The sequence below is a fragment of the Peromyscus leucopus genome, chromosome X (assembly GCF_004664715.2).
Source record: "Peromyscus leucopus breed LL Stock chromosome X, UCI_PerLeu_2.1, whole genome shotgun sequence".
NCBI classification, from domain to species: Eukaryota; Metazoa; Chordata; class Mammalia; order Rodentia; family Cricetidae; genus Peromyscus; species Peromyscus leucopus.
The window spans coordinates 87,104,579-87,127,298 of record NC_051083.1 but is presented as its reverse complement, the minus strand read 5'-3'; the positions used below and the strand labels follow the sequence as shown (position 1 = coordinate 87,127,298).

Below are 22,720 nucleotides of genomic sequence, written 5' to 3'. Positions count from 1 at the left end.
CAGGATCCCCACAGATCTGTGTATCTCTACCTCTGCACTGGGATTCCAAGTGCACACCACCACAACTAGGTATTTTACACCACATCTAGCTATTTAACATGGCTTCTGGGGATCAAACTCAGGTGCAAATGCTTACATGGCAAGCCTTTTACCAGCTGAGTCATCCCCCAGTTCCTAGAGGTAATCTAGTTCACAGACTGGGGGATCCTCTGGCGAAGGGCCACCATCCGGGGCACTAAAGACCTCAGTAGGCAGACGTTCTTGCCCACAAATTAATTGGAGTAGCGAGGAGGGAACATCCTGCTATGGTTGGGTGGTGCTTCCCAAACTCTGGAGAAAATGTTTTTCTAACTCTTGATGAAGCAATGGTTCAAGCAACATTTTTTAGTCCAGTGTCCTGGAAAGGGAAATGACAGTCAACCTCAAGAATGTTTTGTAGACCCCTGTCACCCCTCTCCTGCTCCCAAAAACAATTAATTAACCTTAAGGCAATCTATTTACACGTGTTTAAAGTGTCCTGCTTGTCTGTTGTTTTGCTGCCCTCTGCTGTCACTGTAGAGTAAAGGAACCATTTCCACCACAGTAAATGAATGAATTTAGGATTTACTTATCTCAACGACTTGGGAGAGCTCGGCAGAGGCTCTAGTCAGAGAAGACCATCTACCCGCAAACCACTGCCTGGCCTCAGTCCCTACCTACTTTCATATGCTTTTCCAGTGCTACTAAAGTGGAACCTTGTTGAGGGAAACAAATATTCTGCCCTAAAATGATGTCTGGAACTGTCCTGGAGTTGGCAAACCTCACCCCCGCCGGAGTCCTGCTCCCAACACTGGGAAAAATTTCCTCCTCAGTTTAAGCTACTACCTAGGACAGTTGTGCACTTGACCTCAGCCACAGACTGGCTCAGGGTCACTCGCACACATCCCTTTGCTCTCTTCGCTGTGCCAGCTCCTGGTTGCTCAGCAGGTAGTCATCGATGAAGGTGAAGATTTCCTCAGGGGTGACCGGTTCCATGTAGCGTTCCCGGTCAATACCCTGCTTGTCAATTAACACCATGTTGAAGTAGGAACGAGTGAGGCGCTGGAATTGCCTAGAGAGAGCAACCCAGAGAGGTGTGAGACCCTGGTCCAAGTCCCACAAGACTGTGCTACTCCCCTCTGCTCTTTTATAGCTCCACCCTTTCCTGTGCCCTCTCCTACCTAGCGCAAATCCTTTTTGCTTGTTTTCTGCTCAGTTTCTAGTCTTGGTAGCCTTAGATGTCTAGCTTTCCTTCCTCACCCTAGCCTGTTATTTCTGCAACATGTTTTCCACTTTAAGCAAAGCTGTTACCTACTGCATGCAGGCTGCATGGAGCAACTCCAGGAGGTATGTATTACAGACACTATGACTTACTTGTATGCACATCATACCCAGCAGCCACGAGGTTGATAAGCAAATCCTGCTTAACTCTTCCACCTGAAGCTGTGAGTCTGCTCTCTCCCTCCTCAGAGTGGTTCCTAGTCTCTTTAACCGACCAGACTCATTCTGTCCGCACTGAAACTGAATCCTAGAGGTAGGTATTGTTTCTCAAACAGAGAACACTGATGGCTTTATTGGACCTGAGTATAATTGGGGACCTGTAAGGCCGATAATGGATAGATAATGAGAAAAGTCAACTTCTACCACCTGCTACCTCTAACCTTCTCTTTCATGGGGGACAGATAGATGTGATTCAGATTTCAGTGACCAAAGATGCCTTTTTCTCCTTTGGCGACTGAAGGTAAACAGAAGAGCTCATAGGCAACGAGATCAGAGGCTTCCTAGTGATTCAAGTCTGGAGTGGAATCCTTTGTGTCTCGGCTGTGGCTCTTCAAAGTCACCTGAGGGGCTTTTATGAAAGCCCAGAGATGTGGCTGTAGTGCCTGGTGATGTGTATTTTAAGCCTCCATTTAATTGCCATCTTCCGTTAGAGCTGAGAATCGCTCTCCTGACTTAGTGAAGCTGTGAGAGTTCAAACACAAGCAATGCCTCCAAGAGCCTTTGCTCCTGCTTGCTAGTGCCCTGTATCAGGTTCTTGCCCATCCCTGCCCTGCAGCCGCCCAGCCTGCACCTGAGCTCCTCAATGATGTTGGCTGATAGTTGTTGCTCCCGGATGCGCCCCACCTCCTGAGGTGGCTGCCCCACCAGCTCGATGATGGTCACATGCCGCAGGTCTAGTCCACAGGTGGATTGCTGGGAGGGAGAGAAAACATTAAATACAATAGCTTTTGCCCTTAAGTACTTAGGCTGCTTGGCTGACTGACGCCCACCTGGGACCACAGAAGGCACCATGGGAAAGGAAAGGTTTCTGCAACAATCACACAATCTCATAATCAAATTGCCACATGCTATGAGGTCTGTACAACCTCTTCCCCCTCATTCCTGAAGCACTTGCTACACAAAGTGTTTTTGTATTCTATTTAAGTGTCTGAAACTGATTTGCAGCATGGCGTGGAAAAGAGAAACACAATTCTTGACAGCCACCCAGTCTAATATTTTCTTCAGTCTTCTACCTACCTACCTATCTCATCCACTCATCAGTTAAAATCACTGTACAGCTTCCTTGCTTTCCTTTATGATATCACGGCACTTTTGTACTGATAGTGATTGACAGCCCAGACCTGGAGCTAGATAGCTTGGGTTCAGTCCCAGCTCTACCCCTTACAGGCTAATGTGCTTGGGCCAGTCACTGAGTCTGTCTGTTTTCAGTTTCCTCACCTCTTCAGTGGGGCATAGAATAGTGCCTACATCAAGGGGTTGTTGGGAGAACTAGTTGTATATGTATAAAAGCATGTCAGTCATTACCTGGTACTTACCTAGCACTTCTTATACAAGTGAAATTCCTTGGAAACATGCATGTAGTTTATTCTTAATATTTACTTTTGATCATAGCTGTTTTACGAGCCTCTCCACATTCTTTTCCCAGCCTACACCCAGTTCTTTGCAATATACCTCTACCATTCCGGGGGTCTTACTCATTTTCCCACAAAAATAACACTTTTAAAATGTGACCAATGTACCTAATGAGAAACTGAATCAAATACTACCCACAAAAGTAGGAATGCATAGGTTTTGTGCTGCACAGAGTAAGCTTTTTAACTAGGTCGTCCTGGGGGAGTAGGTCTCACCTGCAGCATGGAGATCTGCATTTTGTAGTATCGATTGGAGGGATCAGGAGCTGAGACTATGAGGAGTCGCTGTTTCTCAAAGAACTGATCCAGGAGGCCAGCAGCTGAGTTGACATTAACATTAATCTTCATAGCTAGGGCAGAAGCAGATGGTCAGTCAGAACATGCCCTTCTTCACCCTGCAAGGCATTCTGGTCTTTTACATCCTTGCCCTCTCTTCCCTGAGGTGAATTCCAGAAGGAAACCTGAATATTTAATGCCCTTGTTCTTGAGGTGTAAGTATTCTCTGGGAGAATGTTGGCCCTTAAAACAGACCCAGGGCCGGGCGGTGGTGGCGCACGCCTTTAATCCCAGCACTCGGGAGGCAGAGCCAGGCGGATCTCTGTGAGTTCGAGGCCAGCCTGGACTACCAAGTGAGTTCCAGGAAAAGGCGCAAAGCTACACAGAGAAACCCTGTCTCGAAAAACCAAAAAAAAAAAAAAAAAAAAAAAAAACAGACCCAGGTCAGAATCTCCATTCTCATATCACACACATTGATATCACACCTCTGGACCATGGAAGAAGTTCTTCCCAAGTGCCCCTGAGCCACAGGTCTGTTGACTCATTTCATAGTTTCACTCACGAGTACAGAGAGGTGGTGATCCTGACCACTGTCGACTTGATTGGCAGACTCGGGATGGGGTGCCCTGGCGTTCATAACCACCGTCACAGTGGTATTCACAGGTGGCACCGTAGTTGTCCCCTGCGGAGGTGCAGGTGAGGTAGCCGTGCTGGGGTGGTTTCAGAACTGGACAGCGTCTCACTGCCAGGGAGAAGCTCAGGTTAGAGGTTGTGCTATCTCTTATAGTCAGGAAAGGCTAAGGGGCCCGCTCTGGGCTTTCTAGAACAAGAGGCTTGAGATAATCTGAATGAATGGCTTTTCTATGTTTCCAGTAGCTGGAGGTACAGTTTCCTTCCCTAAGGAATTAAATTTGAAATGCAAACACAGGTTTCTAGTCTTTAGGAACACACACACACACACACACACACACACACACACACACACACACACGTATAGTCATGGGGTGACTGTAAATGTATAAAAGAAAATGTTGTCTATATTTGTAGACTTTTATAGATAACCAGTGTAAAGATGATCAACTTGTAGAATGCCTGTTTTTTTCTCTTGAAACCTGCTCTCACAATCAATATAGCACAGGCTGGAATGGCTTCTCTGTGGAGCCCAGGAAGTTCCAAACTCACTGCCATTCTACCCGAGCATCCTAAGTGCTGATATTACAGGTATGTGCCCCCACACTTGGTCAGACTTACTGCTAATAGCATATGAGTCAGATGAGTCCACGATGGAGAGATATTTCAACCCATCATGATACAGACAGTCTTATGTTGTGATTGAAAATATATATCAACACAATATTAAAGAATATGGGGAAATTTCTTGTGTGTGTGTGTGTGTGTGTGTGTGTGTGTGTGTGTTGTTTTTTTTCAAGACAGGGTTTCTCTGTGTAGTTTTAGTGCCTGTCCTGGATCTCCCTCTGTAGATCAGGCTTTCCTCAAACTCACAGAGATCTGCCTGGTTCTGCCTCCTAGTGCTGGGATGCACCACCACTGCACAGGGCTTGTGTTTTAATGAAAAGTGTAAAGGGTGATCTTAAATGATATGTTGTAAGTATGTATAGAGAAAAAATTAGAAGGAAGGTACTAGAACATTATCAACAGTGATCCCCTGGAGATAGAGATGATAAATTTTTCTGTTTAGGTATTACTTTAATTTTTTTTGGGGGGGACAGCGTCCTGCTATGTACTCCCAGGCTGACTTTGAACTTGCTATCCTCCTGTTTCTGCCTTATGTGCTGGGATTACAGGAATGTGCTACTATACCTGGCTGTTTCTTTATTTTAAAATATTTAATTATGAGCATGAATTATTTTAATGATAAGAAAGGCAAAGTGAAGCAGTGTGACATGAAGCAAAGAGGAAAACACCAAGCTACCAACATTATCATTTTGGCAGATGTGAATGGGCACAAAGACTCATCAAATTTGATAATTTTTAAGGCCAAGAAAAGAAATGGATATAGACTATCTATGAATTTTATCTAGATTTAGAAGAGCGATAGAGTCTTATTGGAGAGTCAAGGCTTCTGCGACAATTTTATGCCCATGTAGTATGGGTTTTCGTAATAAGTCTGTTTGACGAAGTTGGCCATTTTCCTGTGCACCTCCCAATACAAACAAGAGGAAGAGGTTGTGGGTTTCTGAAGGTCAGGGCAGAGCAGGAATGTTGAACAGTGTGTCCAATAAAGAGTTTTTTCTGACCTTGTACTTTCACAATGAACTTGCAGCTGGCCCGATTGTAGGCTCGGTCATAGGCAGTGTAACGAATCACATGCTCTCCTTCAGGGAAGTGAGAACCAGGCTCTGGGCCCCGAAGTGTCACCCTATATGACACAGGATGAAGGAGTTACTTATCTCCTCAGGGAAAGATGGGTAGAATTGAGATCTGAGGCACATCATCACTTCAGGCACAGCCTGTATGGTCAGACTGTGAGTATCCCAGGGGGACTTGCTGGGGACACACGAGGCATTCATTATACAAGCTCACCTGGTGATGGTACCATCAGCAGAATCTTTCACCAAGGGTGGGTCCCAGTATACTCGAGCAGTTAATTTCTCTGGCTCTGCCATCTTCTCACGGGAATGAGGACAACGGATCTTGGGTGGATCTATGTCTGCCAAGGTCAAAGATCAAGTGTGGATTTATAGATCCCCTGCCTTCCCTGGTGGAAGCAATATTACACACCACTGGTAGGTAAAAGAACAAAAAAGTTCACCTTTATCTAAGAAAGAGGGGAAAGCCGGGCGTTGGTGGCACACGCCTTTAATCCCAGCACTCGGGAGGCAGAGCCAGTCGGATCTCTGTGAGTTCGAGGCCAGCCTGGGCTACCAAGTGAGCTCCAGGAAAGGCGCAAAGCTACACAGAGAAACCCTGTCTTGAAAAACCAAAAAAAAAAAAAAAAAAAAAAAAAAAAAAAAAACCAAAAAAAAAAAAATAAATAAATAAAGGAGGGGAAAGGAGCCTGGCTCTATAGGCAATAATGCTATGCTCATTGTATATTCTCATACTCAAGGTATAAGAATTCTGTGATCAGAATTCCACTTCATCTGTGAGCGTAACGCCGGGTCCCGTTTTTGCAGCAGAATAACTGGAGCTGCCAGCATTTACCTACACATACAGGCTCTCCTCCACTCCATCGTCCATCTTCCATGCAGATGCGACTGCGATCACCTTCTAGGTGGTAGCCACTGGAACAGCTGTAGTCACATCGGGAATCAAGCAGCACCCCGTTTGTGCAGGTGTAGGTGCCGCTAGTGATGAACGGCAGTGCATGGCATCTCATCTCTAAGAGAAATGAACAGTAAGTTCAGTGCCCTGTGGTACTACTATCTGGAGGTGATGCATGAGCATCTACCATAGGAGGATCGTTGTCGAATTCAACAGAGACTATAGAAAACTCACCCAGGCTGCTCTTAACTTTTTCTATGGAACTGCCTTTCCTTCAATTTGGCTTTTTATTTTCATCTTACCAAGTAAAGAAGCAATCTTAGTTGGATGGATAGTGGGGTCTGAAGAAAGTAAATTAGTTGTCTGAGTGCATGATTATCAAAATAAGACCCTGATTTGCATACCAACTTCACCTCTTGCTCTGTGACTTAGAGGTGTGGCCTCATTTCTCTGAGCCTCACTGGCTTTTATCTGTAAAATATATTTAACTCACAGGACAATTTAAGGAAAGCATCGGCAATGGTTAATTTTTGTTTCTCATTCCTTAGATGCCGTGTCTTCTTCAAATGCTATATGCCCTAAAGCATGTTCAAAGCTATTGGCTGTACACACAGTTCAGCCAAGGCTCCCTTACAGTCAGCTGGCTTTCTGTCCACGTGAGTCAGGCCACTGTCTGGAGGGCATGGTGATATTTAATAAGGGTGGAATCTGTGTACTTTAAAGGCTGTTAGCAGAGAATAGTTGTCATTAGTTTTCTTGGGGACATCTGATACTTGAGAGACGTAAGCCATACGCATTTCTTTAGCTTCCTCTAAGTTATAATCCTGCATAAAGTTTGAACGTTAAAACGTTCTAGAAAAATTCTATATGGGCTCTGTTCATTTTTGCTTCTTGAATAAACTAAGCTTGAAGATTATTGCTTTACTGTTTTCCTCTATTTGTTATGTAAAAAAATTACATGAAAATGACCTCCTTGAAATCAGAACCAGAAATCAGAAAGATTGGTCTCTTCAGATGAATTCACTTAGTTAGTATCATATGACAGTGAAAATAGTAGATTCAACCACGAGGAAGGTCAAAGCTAAATACTGGATTCAACTGCAAAAGCCACCTCATTCTAGGCACCTGGAAATGGGCATATTTCTATGCTTTTGACTAGCTTTATGTTTATAATTTATACTCTTTTATCTGTTTTGTCTGTTCAATTCAAATTCATTTTGGAAATGATGGAGTTTAAGTCCTAAAACAACTTACTTATCATCACCTGAAGGGTTGTAGTGACTTCTGTCAATCCACCTTCTCCTCTCCTTCATAGCTTCTTTTCTCACCAAGCTCATTTATCTCTGAATGCTTAGCACATCTGCATCCAGGTGTGCAACGTGCATGTGCACACATTTAGGTTTCTATCCCATTAGCCTATTAACAACTGAAGGGTAGTTGAGCTGAGTGATCTCCTGAAGAAGTCAGTGTAGAGCCTTGTGCACATGGATGTCCTTCAAATGGTATTTGCTCATCACACATGAAAGCCAAATCTCTGCTGCCAAAGGGTTGAAGAGTTTGAATAAGAGGTAGGGGTTTGGGAGGTGAAGGGAGATAGGATTTGGGTTATGTGTTTCTATCCCATATTATTGCATTGGGGATTCTTCCTACTTTAACAAGAAAATGATGACTAGCAGATGTCTCATTAGCTTTACTGGCAAGACCTTCTAAGGCTGTAGGCAAGGAAGGATGACACTTGACCACAAGTAGGAGAGTCTGGAACACATCCTTGGAAGCTCCAAGAGGTGGCCCAGGCCTACATCAGTTCCTCATGGCCAAGTCTTGTCCTCCTACACACATTTCTGGGTGCTATGAGTCATATTGGCTGGCTGTGACTTAAATACCCATATTACTTGGACAGTAATCACATACAGAGAAAAATAAACTACAATGTCAGGAAGAGGAAAAGCTCTGTTGGAGGCCCATGGAAAATTCCCAACTTTCACAGAGTAAAACTTCCAGGTATATACCTTCCATGGCCAGCAGGTTGCCTTCTTTCTCATACACACATCAGTATATGCTCCCATACAACTTACGCCTGCAGTAGGCAGTTCCAGACCAACGCCGGCTTGGCAAGCATTGCACCGACCTCCGTCCAATCAGTCGAAAGCCCCGGTCACAGGAGAGCTCACAACGTGTGCCTAGGCTGCTGTGATAATTTCCTCCCCTTGGTGAGTAGCATGTGGCTTCTCCATCCTGGATATTCATTGTATAACACCATCGGGGGACTGTAGTAGCAGAAGAAAAGTAAGCTAGAAATACAGTAATCAACCTTACACAAAGAACTACAGGTGACTGAGTAAAGAGGTGGCCCTCCTCAAGGAAGAGCATACCGATTGGTTGTCTAGTGCTTAACAGTCTATTCAGAAAACATACATACAAGTGACATTATATGGACTCAATAGGCATATATATATGCATATATATGTATAATTCTAAAAGAACAAAAGTTCACCTTTATCTAGGAAAGAGGGGAAAGGAAGCTGACTCTATACGCAATAATGCTATGCCCATTATGTATTCTCATAGTGAACAGTAAGGCCTTCTGTGATTAGAATTCCACATCTGTAACCATAATGCCAGGTTACTTTTGCAGCAGAATAACTGGAGCTACCAGTATTTACAATACATATATTGTATATGTATGTACACACACACACATGCACAAAATATTATATATACAAATATGCATGCAATAACAATTGATGGAAGAAGAGGCCATGAATTCAAAGAAGAATGAGAAGGGGTATATGGAAAGGGAAGGGATAAATGTAATTTAAAATACAACCTTAAAAATAACAGCTGAAATAGCTCAGTTGGGAGAGCATTAGACTAAAGATCTAAAGGTCCATGGTTCAAACCTGGGTTTTGGCAAACACTTGCTTTGGCCAGGTGGTAGTGGCGCACACCTGTAACCCCAGCACTCGGGAGGCAGAGGCAGGTGTATCTCTGTGAGTTCGAGGCCAGCCTGGTCTACAGAGTGAGTTGCAGGACAGGCTCCAAAGCTACACAGAGAAACCCTGCCTCCAAAAACAAACAGACAAACAAACAAATAAACAAACAAATAAATAAAATACAAAGTGACAAGAAAACAGTGTGGTAGTGTCAAAAGAAAAGACACATTCCTCAGTGGAACAGATTAGAGTCTCAGAAATAGGCTTAAGTAGGTCAACATAATTTTGGACATAAGTATAAAAACAATCCTATGGAAAAGAAACAGCTTTTCAAAACAAATGGTGCTGGAGAAAATGGAGTTTCATGTGCAAAACTGAGGCAGAAGAAGAAAAGAAATAGAACCTAAGTCTCATACCTTATACCAAAAATTTAATAAAAATAGAAATTAGATTTACATTGAAAACAGAAAGCACAAAACTTATGGAGAACTAGAAAATCTCTGGGACCCAAAATGAGCAAAGAAGCCTTAGACATGACACCATTAAATCATTAAAGAAAATCAACAAACCAGACCTTTTCAAAAGTAAAATCTTCTGCTCTATGAATGAGTTCAAAGAAAACACAAAAACTGGGAGAAAATGTTTCTAAACCATGTATCACATTCACAACAAATAACTAGTGAATGGAATATAGAATATAGCAAAAAATTTTCAAAACTCAACAGTAAAGATGCAAATTCTCCAAACAGCCCAGTTAGAATATAGAGAAAAGACAAAGAGATATGTTATTAAAGAGGATCTGTGAATGATTAATAAACATATAAAAAGATGATCTTCACCATCAGTCACTAAATAAATACAAATTAAAAACCCCAGGGAAATAGCATTAATATATCTCTTTGAATGTCTAACTATGAAATGACTATACCAAGTGCTGAAGAAGATGCAGAGAACCTAGAACTCTTGCACATTGCTTGGAGAAAGGCAAAAACATTGCCATACTGTAAAATACTAGTTTATAGAAAAGTAATCTCATACATTCTTTGTGAAGAAAGGATCGCTTACCATTTGACTCTGCAACTTCACTTCAAGGTGTTTATTCAAGGGAAATGAAAACCTGGGCTCACACACAATCTTATACACTAGTGTTTAAAGTAACCCTATTCATAATTGTCAAAAATCGGTTCTATGTGTGAATAGTGGAGCTAATGAGTTACCTCTGTATAAGAATGGTGTGCGGATACATGTGACAACACAGATGAATTGTATTTTGGGGAGCTAGAGAAACAAGACTCCATTATATAAAATATACAGGGGCATCTATAGGCAAGACCATATGCATGGAGTACATATCAGTAGTTGCCAGGTGTTAGAGGTAAAGAGAGAGAGCTACAAAATGGCAGCATGGGACAAGTTCTGAGATGATAAAAACTTTACCCCCCTCTGTTGTGAGCTATCTTACACTATATATTTGTCAAAACTCAAAGAACTGTACACCAGAAAGTGCATTTTGCTGTATGCAAATTTAAAACAACTTAAAAAAACATAGAAAATGTAAACCAGAGAAAGAATAGGAATGTGACATCAAAGCAGACCACTGAGGACTGAAAAATCCAATCCCAGTTCAGTACTGAGCATGCAAGTTTACAGGATGATTCTATTATAAAGACACCTTACTGGTGACAAAATACACGCCTCTTCCACTGGTTCTGTGTTTTTATTTATTTCTTGAGATAGTGTCTGCTGGCCTCAAATTCATGATTCCCTGCCTTAATCTTCTGAGTGATGTGATTACAGGTCTGCACCACTGCTCCTTGTTCTGTATGGTGCCGATTTTAGAGGGACACAAGGAAACAACTGGATGGTGGCCTGCACAAGGGTTACTCACACAGCATGGCACGGATTTGTTTGCATAGGATTTGGAAGGCAAAAGCACCATATAAGCTTATTTGATTTTCAAACCCCAGGGACAAAGACAGCACATTACATCGGGAGGTCAAGGAAAAAATAAACGGCTAGGGCCTCTGCTTGCATGCAACTGGAGAATGAAGACAGATGACAGAGAGAGAAACTATTCAGTACCATGCTTGCGGCTTCCAGAATTAGTTTAAGTCGGTGGCAGTGACAGGGCTGCCATCTGGAGACACCATTTCGAATTACATAATGTTTCTTAAGTGCTAGATTTGCAGAGCTGCTGATTACAAGGCCACAACACGTATCACAAAGACTCACATGGGAGATTGGGATCTCAAAAGCACCTCTGTTCTATTTGTCTCCCATATTGTGTCAAGGAAAATACACATGCCAGATTGAAACTGGTAGAGGAAATATGAATGGGAGAGAGAAATGCAAGGCTCAGAATCAATGCAAAGAGAGTGATAGGAGTCCGGCTACTGGAAATAAGTTCAAGCTTGCTGGCCTGGACTCAGAAAGATAAATATTACATTTAAAAATATTTGTGATTCCCAGACTTGATACAGATGTAGAAAATCATGGCTTAATGTACAAATAGATCTGCCTAAGGAGAACAGAGGGGGCTAATGGAAGCAGTGGGGGATGAGAAATGGGAGGGTAGAAAGGTAGGGAGGGATTCATATTCATACACACAGTATATACATGTATGCATTTTAAAAAAATTGCTAGCCCAGAGGAATTGTGATATAAGGATATAATGTTGGGAGACAGGAAAGGGGCAAAACCACAAATTCAGTTTTCAAATAAGGGAGAAGGTTGTCTCTAGCAAGTGTAGCCTGCTGACGCTGATGGGACTGATAGAACAGTATTCTAGAATATTTCAAGGGGAGGCTTATGAGCTGGCAGAAGCACTCAGGGACAAGTAATTCCAGACCGACTTCATTTCCTTTTTGGGTAGGGCCACCTGACTGGTAGAACAGGGATGGTGAGAGATACGTTATGTGGAAGTCAGTGAGGCATGGCAGACAATGCCTTTCATGCCAGGGATGTGAATGAGATGAAGAAATACAGTTCAAGAGAGTCATAACTGGTTGGACAACTGTACAGAGAGACTGCCAGTGGGAACTGGAACTAAGACTGTGGTTAAATAGTGCATGCTAAAATGTCTGCTGGGCAATGCAATAATACTGAGTCCCGTGTTTAGGCTTCATACCTCCCTTCTTGCGTCCATCTCATATAGTTCTCCCAAGAGCCCCATGAGTTATGCAGTCATTATCCCTATGTTTTAGACGACTTTCCCAGGTTCCTTGGGCCATGATGGAACCCAAGTCTTTCTAAGTACAAAATCTGTCACTGCAGCTGCGCTTTTGAAGGGCCCACTGATATTTTGAAGAAGGAATCGATCCACCTGTTTCATGACTCCCGAAGTGTGAACAGCGACACAGTAAAGTACCTCCTCTCGGTCCTCAGGTGCCTATGCACATTCATTCCACTTCCAAAGAACCTATGATAGCAGTTTATAGAGAGAATGCAAGCCCTTGTATGACTTTTTAATTTTCGTTGCTCTTTTCACACATACAGCAGCATATTGTGTACATTGGTCCCATCACTGCTTTATATTTTTGTGGTTCTTGGCATCAAACCCAGGACCTTATGCATGCTGGGCATGTGCGCTATCACTGACCCATGTGCCCAGTTCTAATAACTACTTTGGAAGTGAATAATATATTTTAGAGATCTTTGCATATCACAGCATAGCAAGTATGAACTTTATCTAAATGGAATAACATTTATAGAACACTTAATATTATGAGTGACACATAATAGCTTGTCCAGAATAAGAAACTGGAAGTGCTCTCTCTCTCTCTCTCTCTCTCTCTCTCTCTCTCTCTCTCTCTCTCTCTCTCTCTCTCTCTCTGGCACACACAGACAAGAAAGACTGGCAAGGAAAAGATGTTTTCTGTGGTAAACTTGAGAGAACCCAGACAGTGACTAATTTTCTCAGGATTGAGACAAGCTGTGAGGCAGCTGCGTAACCACCCAGCAGACGGAGGCTACACCTCAGAGAAAGGTTTCTGGCTCCAGGCAGGTTTCCTGAGAAGATAATGGCAGAAAGTGTAAGGTTTGTGAAAACAATATCAAACTATTTGGACAGTGTTCCCTAAAATAAGGATATGCCTTTTCCTTCTTATCTCTTCTTTTTATCTTTTAAAGAACAGTTCCATTTTTAATGAAAGACATGGAATAAGCACAGCTGGTAGTCAGAAAGACCTAGGTTTAAATGCCTCTTCTGCCTCATTAAGACTTCCCTGAGCTTAGTTTTCTGGTCTGTAAAGTGGGAGATAATAAAGCAGCCCCATGTGGCTGTGGTGAGAATCAAATAAAACCCCACACATGCTGGATGGTGATGGTGCACTCCTTTAATCCCAGCACTCAGGAGGCAGAGACAGGCAGATCTCTGTGAGTTTGAGGCCAGCCTGGTCTACAGAGCAAGTTTCAGGACAGCTAGGACCACACAGAGAAACCCTGTCTCAAAAAACACAAACACAAACACAAAACAAAACAACAACAAAACCCACTACCACCACCACCACCACCAAAACCCCACACATGAAATACCCACTCCCAGGGATGATTTTGGCTACATCAGTATCTGGGTTGGAGCCACTGTCTCGTGTGTCTTCAAGCACCAACACACTGTTGTCCATTTCCAGTACTTACACTTGGTGATATCACCTCTAAATTGCAGGAAGTTTTGAAATGGCACAGTTGCAGAGAAAATCTTTGCGAGGCACAAAAAGGATTACAAAGAAGGCAGGGACCTCAGGTTGTCCTGGCCACTCCTTTGCATGCATCATTGATAGCCTTAGTTTGTTTTAGGCCTGGAGACTCAGTTCCAAAGAGAGCTATTGGACACTAGACACAAAGGCAAATGCTACTGTGTGACATATGAGTTTCTAAAGGGCTTTTTGATAATTTAAAAATAACCAATAAGGCAGGTAAGTAGTAATAATGGGGATGGCAGATCCTTCAAAAGTAGTTCTGGAGCGGGATGTATGGTTTGGTGGTAGAACACAAGCCTAGCATGCATGAGGCCCTGTGTTTAATTCACAGCACCACATGAAGAAGTACCTTTTGAATTTAATGCTTTTTAGTATGGTATTCTTCCATTTTTGGTACTCAGGAGGCTAACAGTCAGCACCTACTTTTCATAGGCTTCTGTGAGAGGGATATACATGGTACCCTTTGTTCAATAACTGCTCTGTTCAGAGCGATAAGCAGAACATAATGAAGGCCAGATGTGTGAGTGGTTTTGGCAAACAAATAAATAAATGAAACATTCATTTCAGAAGAGGCACATAGGAGATAATTGAATAACGAGGGCCAGCAAGATGGCTGGGTGGGTAAATGTACTCACAAATAAGCCTGATGACCTGCGTTTGACCCACAGGGTCCACATGGTAGAAAGAGAGAGCAAGCTCTCGGGCAAATGGTCCTCTAACCTCCACACGTGTGCTGTGGCACACGTCCTCCAAATAAATGAATAAATGTAATAAGAACAACGAATGAAGGTGAGTGAAGTCCCAGTGTGTACTAAATCAGTTTGTGGGAAAAACAGTATACCACTCTAGCTAAAGCACAGATTTCACGTGGAGAAATGGTGTGAAAAGTCATCAGACTGGAACATGAGGCTAGATTTTGTTTAAAATGGGTTTACTTGGTCACTACATTGGAGGAATGCAGAAACTTGAGCCAGGGACTCTAATTAGGAAACAACAGCTTTTGTCTATATATGGAATAATAATAATAATTCCAATCCCTTGTATTAAAGAAATGATAGGGCTTGGTGAATGACTAGTGAAAAATAATGGGGAAAGGGAGTTATTAAATGTGAGGGGGATTGTTAGAAGTGACACTGGGGCATTTTGAAGTCTGAGTCACTAAGGGGATGGTGGTAGAATTATCAGAAAGTAAGACAGTCAGGTTTATTGTAGAACTTTGTTCAGACAAGACAAAAGAATTGCATTTTAGACATCTCTAAATGGGTGTGTCTAGCAGTGTTAGAGATGCAGTTCAGGAGCTCTGGAGCTAAGTCAGTTATCCACAATTCAGATGTCAGCCGCCTTCTCGCTATGGTCACTACCAGAGACACCATTTCCTATCTTGGCTTCAACTCTGATCAGAATAGGGAAATGACCATGAAATCCAAGGAAGGGGGACTAATAAGAAAAGGAGAGACTGAGAGTGAAGCTCAAGGCCATACGATTTGGTGATCAAGGGAGAACTATCCTTTTCCAGATGTGTTGCGTCAGCTGGGGAGACGTGGGTGGAAGGGGAATTTTGAGTCAGAGGTAGTGGTTGTGCACCATTAGCAGCAAAAGAAGACAATAAGGGCCTAGCTAGAAAGGAGCGGAGAAGAACCCCAAGCTGGGGTCATTTGTCTACTGGAACTGCCTTCTCAGAGGTCACCATTTACCTCCACAGGAACTGAAATAGTTGCTGTCATTTGACCTCTTTGCAATGCTTGACATAGCTGATTCCATATTTCTAAATTTTCATCTGCAGCTTTTGTAATATTCTTGATAGAAATCTTCTTCCGCACTGATCTCTCTCTCTCTCTCTCTCTCTCTCTCTCTCTCTCTCTCTCTCTCTCTCTCTCTGTGTGTGTGTGTGTGTGTGTGTGTATGTGTGTGTGTGTGTACACATGCACATGAGTGCGTGCTCACACACGCAGTTGTGTCTGTGTGTCCTTGTCCATGTGGTGCCAGGGACTGAACTCAGGTTATCAGCAAGCTCTTTCTACCAGTGGAGCCATCTCATTGGCCCCTGGTTTACTTTTCAAACTTTGTCCTTCTGAAAGGAGGGTTTTTAGAGTCCGCCTTGGTATTTAGATTGGAGTCCTTCCGACATCAGTTTCTTGATCCCTTAGCACAGCAAATCTGCACTGAATCTTATCATCTCCTTTGAAACATCTCTGGAATACATCCTTTCATTGTGATGCTGGGACGCAAAGCCAGGAGAGCTTTCTACACTCCATGCATTCACTCTGCTATTGAGCTATACCTCTAGTCCCTCTGGGGTTCATCCTTACTCTGCATTTATTTGCCCCCAGATTCGAATGTTTCTACCTAACATTTCTGTAATTGACTCCTGGAAACTCTCCCCAACTCAGGCTTTACTTCTTCCAACCGTATTTTCTAAACAGAATAACGTAGTTAGTGTTCTGAATTACCTTTTACAGTGGCACTCACCTGTGAAAAACCATATGACCACTCTTTAGAGCATAACAGCTAAACTCTTACGTATGCTCAGGAAAGCACGGACAGAGATAATCATAAATTGAAGTCATATTTGACATCACCTGAACTAATTTGCTATTCAATAAAGGAATTACTATTCAGCATTCTTTCTGACTCTCCTTAGAAAGATCCCCTAGGAGTGGGGCAGCAGTGGTGCACGCCTTTAATCCCAGCACTCAGGAGGCAGAGCCAGGCGGATCTCTGTGAGTTCAAGGCCAGCCTGCTCTACAGAGCGAGATCCAGGACAGGCACCAAAACTACACAGAGAAACCTTGTCTCAAAACAAATAAACAAATAAAAACAAACAAACAAACAAAAACAAAAAAAGAAGACCCCCTAGGTCATTGGCCTTTCCTAATTTACTCTTTACATTCAACTCCATTCTCTTATTCTCTACTACTCCACTCATACTCCACCCCTTCAAGTCAGTGTAATTTCTTCTTAGTTCCCTAGGGCAGTGAATTTGGTTTTACCTTAATATCTTTGGCCAGCTGCTTTGGCAAATGTCTGCCTATCACCTTTCCCAGTTCATAACAGTCTGCTCATCATTCACGGCCTATCCTGAATGTCATCTTTCATGCATGACCACTTTCCTGAATTCTTCATCTTACATTCCCACTTCACTTATGGCTACCACACAGTTTCACACTTATTTGCTTTCCACGTGTTAATTTTATTCTCACTTCATGCCCAACATAATGCAAGCCCGTCCAGGGGGGGCAGAACCTTGTAGTAGCCTTTGTATTTCCCACAGACTCACCCTGCACAGGAATAGGCATAGAGCAGGTACTCAGTGCATGCTTAATGACTCATAATAGATGAGCATCCTTCAGGCCAGGGAAGGGAAACCACAGAGCAAGTCAGTAACCAAGTGTGTAATTAGAAATCATACCACCCTTGCTGTGTGTGGAGGTGCCCACGTGTAACCGCAGCACTCAAGAGGCTGAGGCAGAAGGGTCTTGAGTTCAAAGCTGTCCAGGGATACATAGTGAGACCCTGTCTCCAGAAAGAAGCAAAGAAAGCAAGAGGGCTTGGGCTCAGTGCCAGAGTGCATGTCTAAAAACAAACATAGGGCCAAACAAAAACAAAAGAAAACAACGAGGACGAAAATCATAGCTGTGGATGATTCTATGAGCTGCAGGCCAGACACATATGAGCTAAGCATGGATGAGGCAGTTTCTGGGAAGATCCGGGTCTTAGTCAAGAAACCTTCCTTCCCGAGCTTGAGAAACATGAGAATTACCTCTGTAGTCCAGGGTGCGGGCAGCGGGGACCTCTTCTGCATACACTTCATTGTAGCTTTCGTCTGGATAGTGGCCTGAGCCTAGAACGAGGAGCAGAGTATAAAAGTGTATTCATTTCTCACCCAAGTTCTTCCCAGTACCCTAACCCCCGTGCTTCTCTGAGGACCTGGCACTTCATGAGAAGGCTTCCAAGTGATTCGTAAAACTGTAGAACTACTGTGGGTGAGCTTGATCACATGAGGTACACAGACAGCAACCTTGGAGGGGTAAGGTGTGGTCGGGGCTCTGGATGTACTAGGAGACTTTCAAAACAAAAGAATTGGACTTCTTAACCCCCTATCAATCCTGCCAATCTAGACTACCAACAGCCCACTCCCTTGATGAAGCTTGGTGAGACACTGATAGCCAAGCTCTGGGGATGGACTGCGGTCCCCGTTCTAAGGAAATAATAGCGCTAAGTGTCTCCTCCAATGACAGGCATTCACATGGTTCTCAAAGGGGAACGGTATTTCAAGCTCTCTCCTTAGCCTACAGGGCACCGTAAACACCTGATTGTTATTGCTGCTGTGGCATGCCAAGGTGGAGATGGATGGCTGAAAGGACAAAAGGGAACAAGAATTCTTTCATAAGCACTTTATTCTGCCTTGGAGTAAAAAGAGAAGTCAGAGTTCTTTGGTTTTGTTTTTTTTTTCCTCTCAGTGCTAGTGATTGAACTTAGGGCCCCCTACATGTAGTTCAGCAGCTCTACCGCTCTCACAGCAAGCTCTGTCTCCCAAGGCAGAGGCCTTGGGATAATTTCCTCTTCTTCCGGTCAGGAGCAGCATTAGCAGTGAGCTGCTGCTCAACTAGAAAAACATTCCCAGTCTATCTACTTCCACTCAGTTAAGTGGCCCAGTTCCTGGTGGTGGCAGGTCTGCGGCTGTCGGGAAGACTAAACAGTATGTTCCACCAGACGCAGGAAATCGGACATGAATGTGAACTAATTGGAAAACAATTTAGTTCTTTCCGTAGCAAAGTTTCCGGAAGGCCTCCTCGAATGCCCATGTGCTCTAATGCATGTTCAGGGACAGGGCCACCAGCCTGTTGGAGTCTGCAGACAATTCTCCTTTTCCAGGAGAGCCTTTGTTCTTCCAAGACTGGGCTGGGCTTTCGAGCTGGAGCCCTTTGGCCTATGTAAACACACAGAATGTAAGCCTGTAGGAGTTTCTGGGCCAGAGGCACAGGGGCTCCTGCACCACAGGGTGGAGCAGCGGGCAAGACGATGCAGCTCCCTGCCTCCCCATGGCCCAGGCTAGGAGTGTGTGTGTGTGTGTGTGTGTGTGTGTGTGTGTGTGTGTGTGTGTCAGGGGAGTGGGCGTGGATGTCAGTCCAACTTGGTAAACATGGAGATGAATCAGATTGCAAGTTTGTCTTATGAAATCATGTCCACATTGGTTTACCCTCATTCCAGAGGAAAGGGTTCACTTTTTCTCTCCAGTTTGGCTCTTTTCCCATTTTGGTTTGTCTGACTTGCCTCTACTTCTCCTTAGGTCTCCTCTTCTCTTTCGCACAGGGGAGGTTTGTTTGTGCAGCATGGACTCCCTGTCAACCGTTTCAGTTTAGAGTTAGCCTCAACTCCTCACAGCTGCTGTACACAGGAGGCCAGATGTGCTTGCTTCCCTAAAGTATTAGGTCTCCCCATTCTTAGTGCAGAGCTAGCTTGGGAAGAAACGCTCATCAGGGACCAGCTGTTCACCAGAAGAGAAAGCAGGGTGTCCTAGGCCTATGTCTCGCTAAGGTAATGACACTGACAATTTAGCTCTTACTGTGGAGAGCATATGCTAGCTCATTCCGTTGCCATAGCATCTCAATTGGGTACACACCAATAATGCTCTCCTACATATAGACACAGAGGCTGACTCAGAGGAATAAAGGGAGTTGCCCAAGGCCTCCTAGATAGTACATTGCAGAGTAGACCTCCCAGGCCGGACTGTTTGAGCCCCATGGACTAGACTCAGATACTAAGATTCAAGTGGTGGTAGGGGAGACATTTTTGACTATGTCCAGAAGGGATAAAGAATCCAAATCTGCCTTGCAGTCTAGCATTTTTACTGTGGCAATGGGGTGGGGTGGGAGAGACCATAGACCACCGTGCATTTTATACTATTCCGAATTACAGGGGATGTGGGAGAACTGAGGGAAGACTCAATCACATAATTACAGTCTCCACCAGCCTGCGGAGGTAGCTAAATCAGAGTTAGGTTTTCTATGTACCAGGAATGGGCTTGGGCTAGTTAACTGCTTCAACTTTCCCAAGCCTCCTATTTGCCTACTTTTGAATATTTTATGCACATTTTGGGATACTGAAGTGGGCTATAAGAATGAAACTATGCAGAAGGACACAGCCTTTGTATCATTCCAATTGCTTGAACATATTTTTCAGTTCCTTTGCATCAGTCAATGGCTGCTTACTGTGTGGTCTGTTGCTGGGTTCCTTCAGATTCCACAGCCAAGTAGGACCCTCTAAGTCTAGCCTTTCACGAATGTATGGTTGAAAAGATACTTCATAGTTGAAAATGATGTTAAGAGCTACATTAATGTCTGCCCTCTGAAGACAAATACTACAGTACCCACTTTTTAACCCACTCAGCTTCATGTATAGTCTCTAACGTTTTCTACTCTCTGTTAACTATTCCTGGATGCATTTTCTCACTTGCCCCAAGTCCACACTTGGCTGTTTACCTTGTGCCTTTCCCATTTGAGAACAAAGCCAAATAAGAGAATGAAACACTCCTTGGGGGTATAGACAATGTTGGACACATATTTGTTGAGTGAATGAATGGGCAAATGGACACCACCCCAGTGTTTGAGCCAGCAGTGAAGGAAGAATCATTAAATCTACAAGTATCTAACATCATGCAGCCTTCTAAGAAGGCTTGTAGGGCTGCCAAAGACTTAGCAGCTTGGGTTCCTCACAAGTCAACAAGTATTGACTGTGGTGATTCGTGGAGAAGTGAGGAGTGTCTGATTTGCAAACAGCCCTCTGAGAACCTCACATGAAGGTGAGTGTTTATAATGCCTTATCTGAAAAACTCTAATATTTCAGGCTTTAATGAGTTAAATACAGATGTTCAGAATTGGGCTTTGAACCATTGGATCTCCTCTCTCTCTCTCTCTCTCTTAGTTCTGTGGGCTTTGGGGTAGATTTTGCTCTTCTGTACTTGGATTGAAGCTAGCAGGGGTTTAGGGAGAACAGCTGCATATTTATCTCCTGAAGACTTGGGGCTCTTTTAACCCCAAACAGTGTGCCTCTGCCAAGAGCTTGATTGGAATTTCTTCAGCTGAATGTCAGCCCTTGTGCTTTACCCCCTACTAGGCCAGGTTAAGCCAAAGAGGGGAAGAAGCTTGCATACTTGTTTGAAAGCTGGATGCAGCTGTTCCAGACAAACAGAGCTGCTGCCAAAGGCCTTTACCAGGAGCTAGGGGGATGTGGAAAATTTTAGCTGCAATGGCGGTGGCTATGATGGTTGCAGTTTGTTATTTACTCATCTCTGGATATTTTCCTAACCCCATTGGTTGGGACTGTCTCATTCCCCCACTCTCTCCAGCCCCTATGAGGGCAGACACTGCAGGCCACAGAGTATTCTTAGCACTTGAAATGCCACTGGAACCCGATCAAAAACCTCTGTATGGTGGTTCAGTATCCTTTCCTTGTCCCGCCTTGTGTTCTACCCCCTCTCTTCCTTAGACCATTCTTGTTGGCTCGATATGTCTCCCAGGGGTGCAGAGTGAAATATTCAGGATTCCAGAAAGCTGCGTCCTTTCTGAAATAAGGAACAAACTCGAAGAGAATGGCATTCCTAATTAAGAGAATGTGATCTGTACTGTCATTGACTGTGTTAGCAAAAAGGCTATACAAATCCTATAGACACTCTGGGAGGAAGAAAGAAAGAAAAGAAAGAAAGAAAGAAAGAAAGAAAGAAAGAAAGAAAGAAAGAAAGAAAGAAAGAAAGAACGAAGGGGGAGTCTGGTGGAGTCTTGTTCCCCCTTAGTAGATTGTCTGTCTCCCTTATATTTTTCCAAAAGAAATACATGATCTGAGTTCTATTTTGTAGTCTTGACAAGGATATTTTACTCAGGAAAGAATTAATATTTGGCTTATTAAAAACATCTAAGAAGTTGTCAGTGGGCTGTGGATAGAGTTTGGTGGTAGAGAATTTGCCTAGTGTTTGGGAGACTCAACATTCAACTCTCTGCGTAGAAAGCAAAAGATATAACAAAACAAGCAAACACACAGACAAACCGAGAAACCCCGTTGTCGTCAGGAAGTTAAGTGAAAAGGGCAAGTGGAGAAGAGGGAATAGGAAGCCTGGCCTCAAAGGCCATGCCCTCTCACTCTTTCATTTCTGTCTTAGCACAGCGCAATATCAAAAAGCTCTTGCTAGGGTGCCTCATGGGCCTTGGTTGGTAGCCCTTTTTAATATTTAGTCATCTTCATTGCCACCTAATGGTTTTTTTCTGGGTCTAAGTGAGGGATCTCTCATTGTCGTCTCGTTCTTCCCTCCTCTATGTCTTGGTGGAGTTGGTGACCTCTGTGGAAGGGATGGACAAAGCCCCCAGAACTTACCTGCATACCATGTTGATAGCACTGCTGGTGTTAGGAAGAGCAGCAGGGAGAGAGCAACTCTTTGAGTCAGTTGACCAGCCATCCTTAACAGGGAAGCTTCGGGAGACAAGAATAGGGCAATGTGGCCAGAAGTATCAGAGTAAGGGAAAATGACTTTCAGAACTGTGCCAGCTATGAACTCCCCAAAGTGAGAAGAAGCAGATATATGGGATCTGTGAGGAAGAAAATGTTAACATTAATCAATTCCACTTGTATAATCTGGCTCATAAACCTTTCCTACTTCATAGGATAA

The 22,720-nt window shown here is 43.5% G+C and overlaps 1 protein-coding gene and 1 non-coding gene across 2 annotated transcripts; one reads left to right on the top strand and one right to left on the bottom strand.

Moving 5' to 3' along the window:
• Nucleotides 1-583: 583 nt before the first annotated feature.
• Srpx2 (sushi repeat containing protein X-linked 2) lies at nt 584-22,645 on the bottom strand. Its single transcript, XM_028875011.2, has 10 exons — nt 22,429-22,645; nt 17,822-17,902; nt 8,507-8,698; nt 6,372-6,548; nt 5,751-5,877; nt 5,465-5,586; nt 3,769-3,948; nt 3,147-3,280; nt 2,090-2,211; nt 584-1,090 (listed from the first exon to the last, which is right to left on the bottom strand). Exons 1-10 carry the CDS (start codon nt 22,508-22,510, stop codon nt 910-912), a joined length of 1,398 nt encoding a protein of 465 aa, XP_028730844.1. The 5' UTR covers nt 22,511-22,645; the 3' UTR covers nt 584-909.
• On the top strand, nt 9,272-9,344 carry Trnaf-aaa. The gene has a single exon. It is a non-coding gene; the product is annotated as a tRNA-Phe (tRNA).
• Nucleotides 22,646-22,720: the final 75 nt, after the last annotated feature.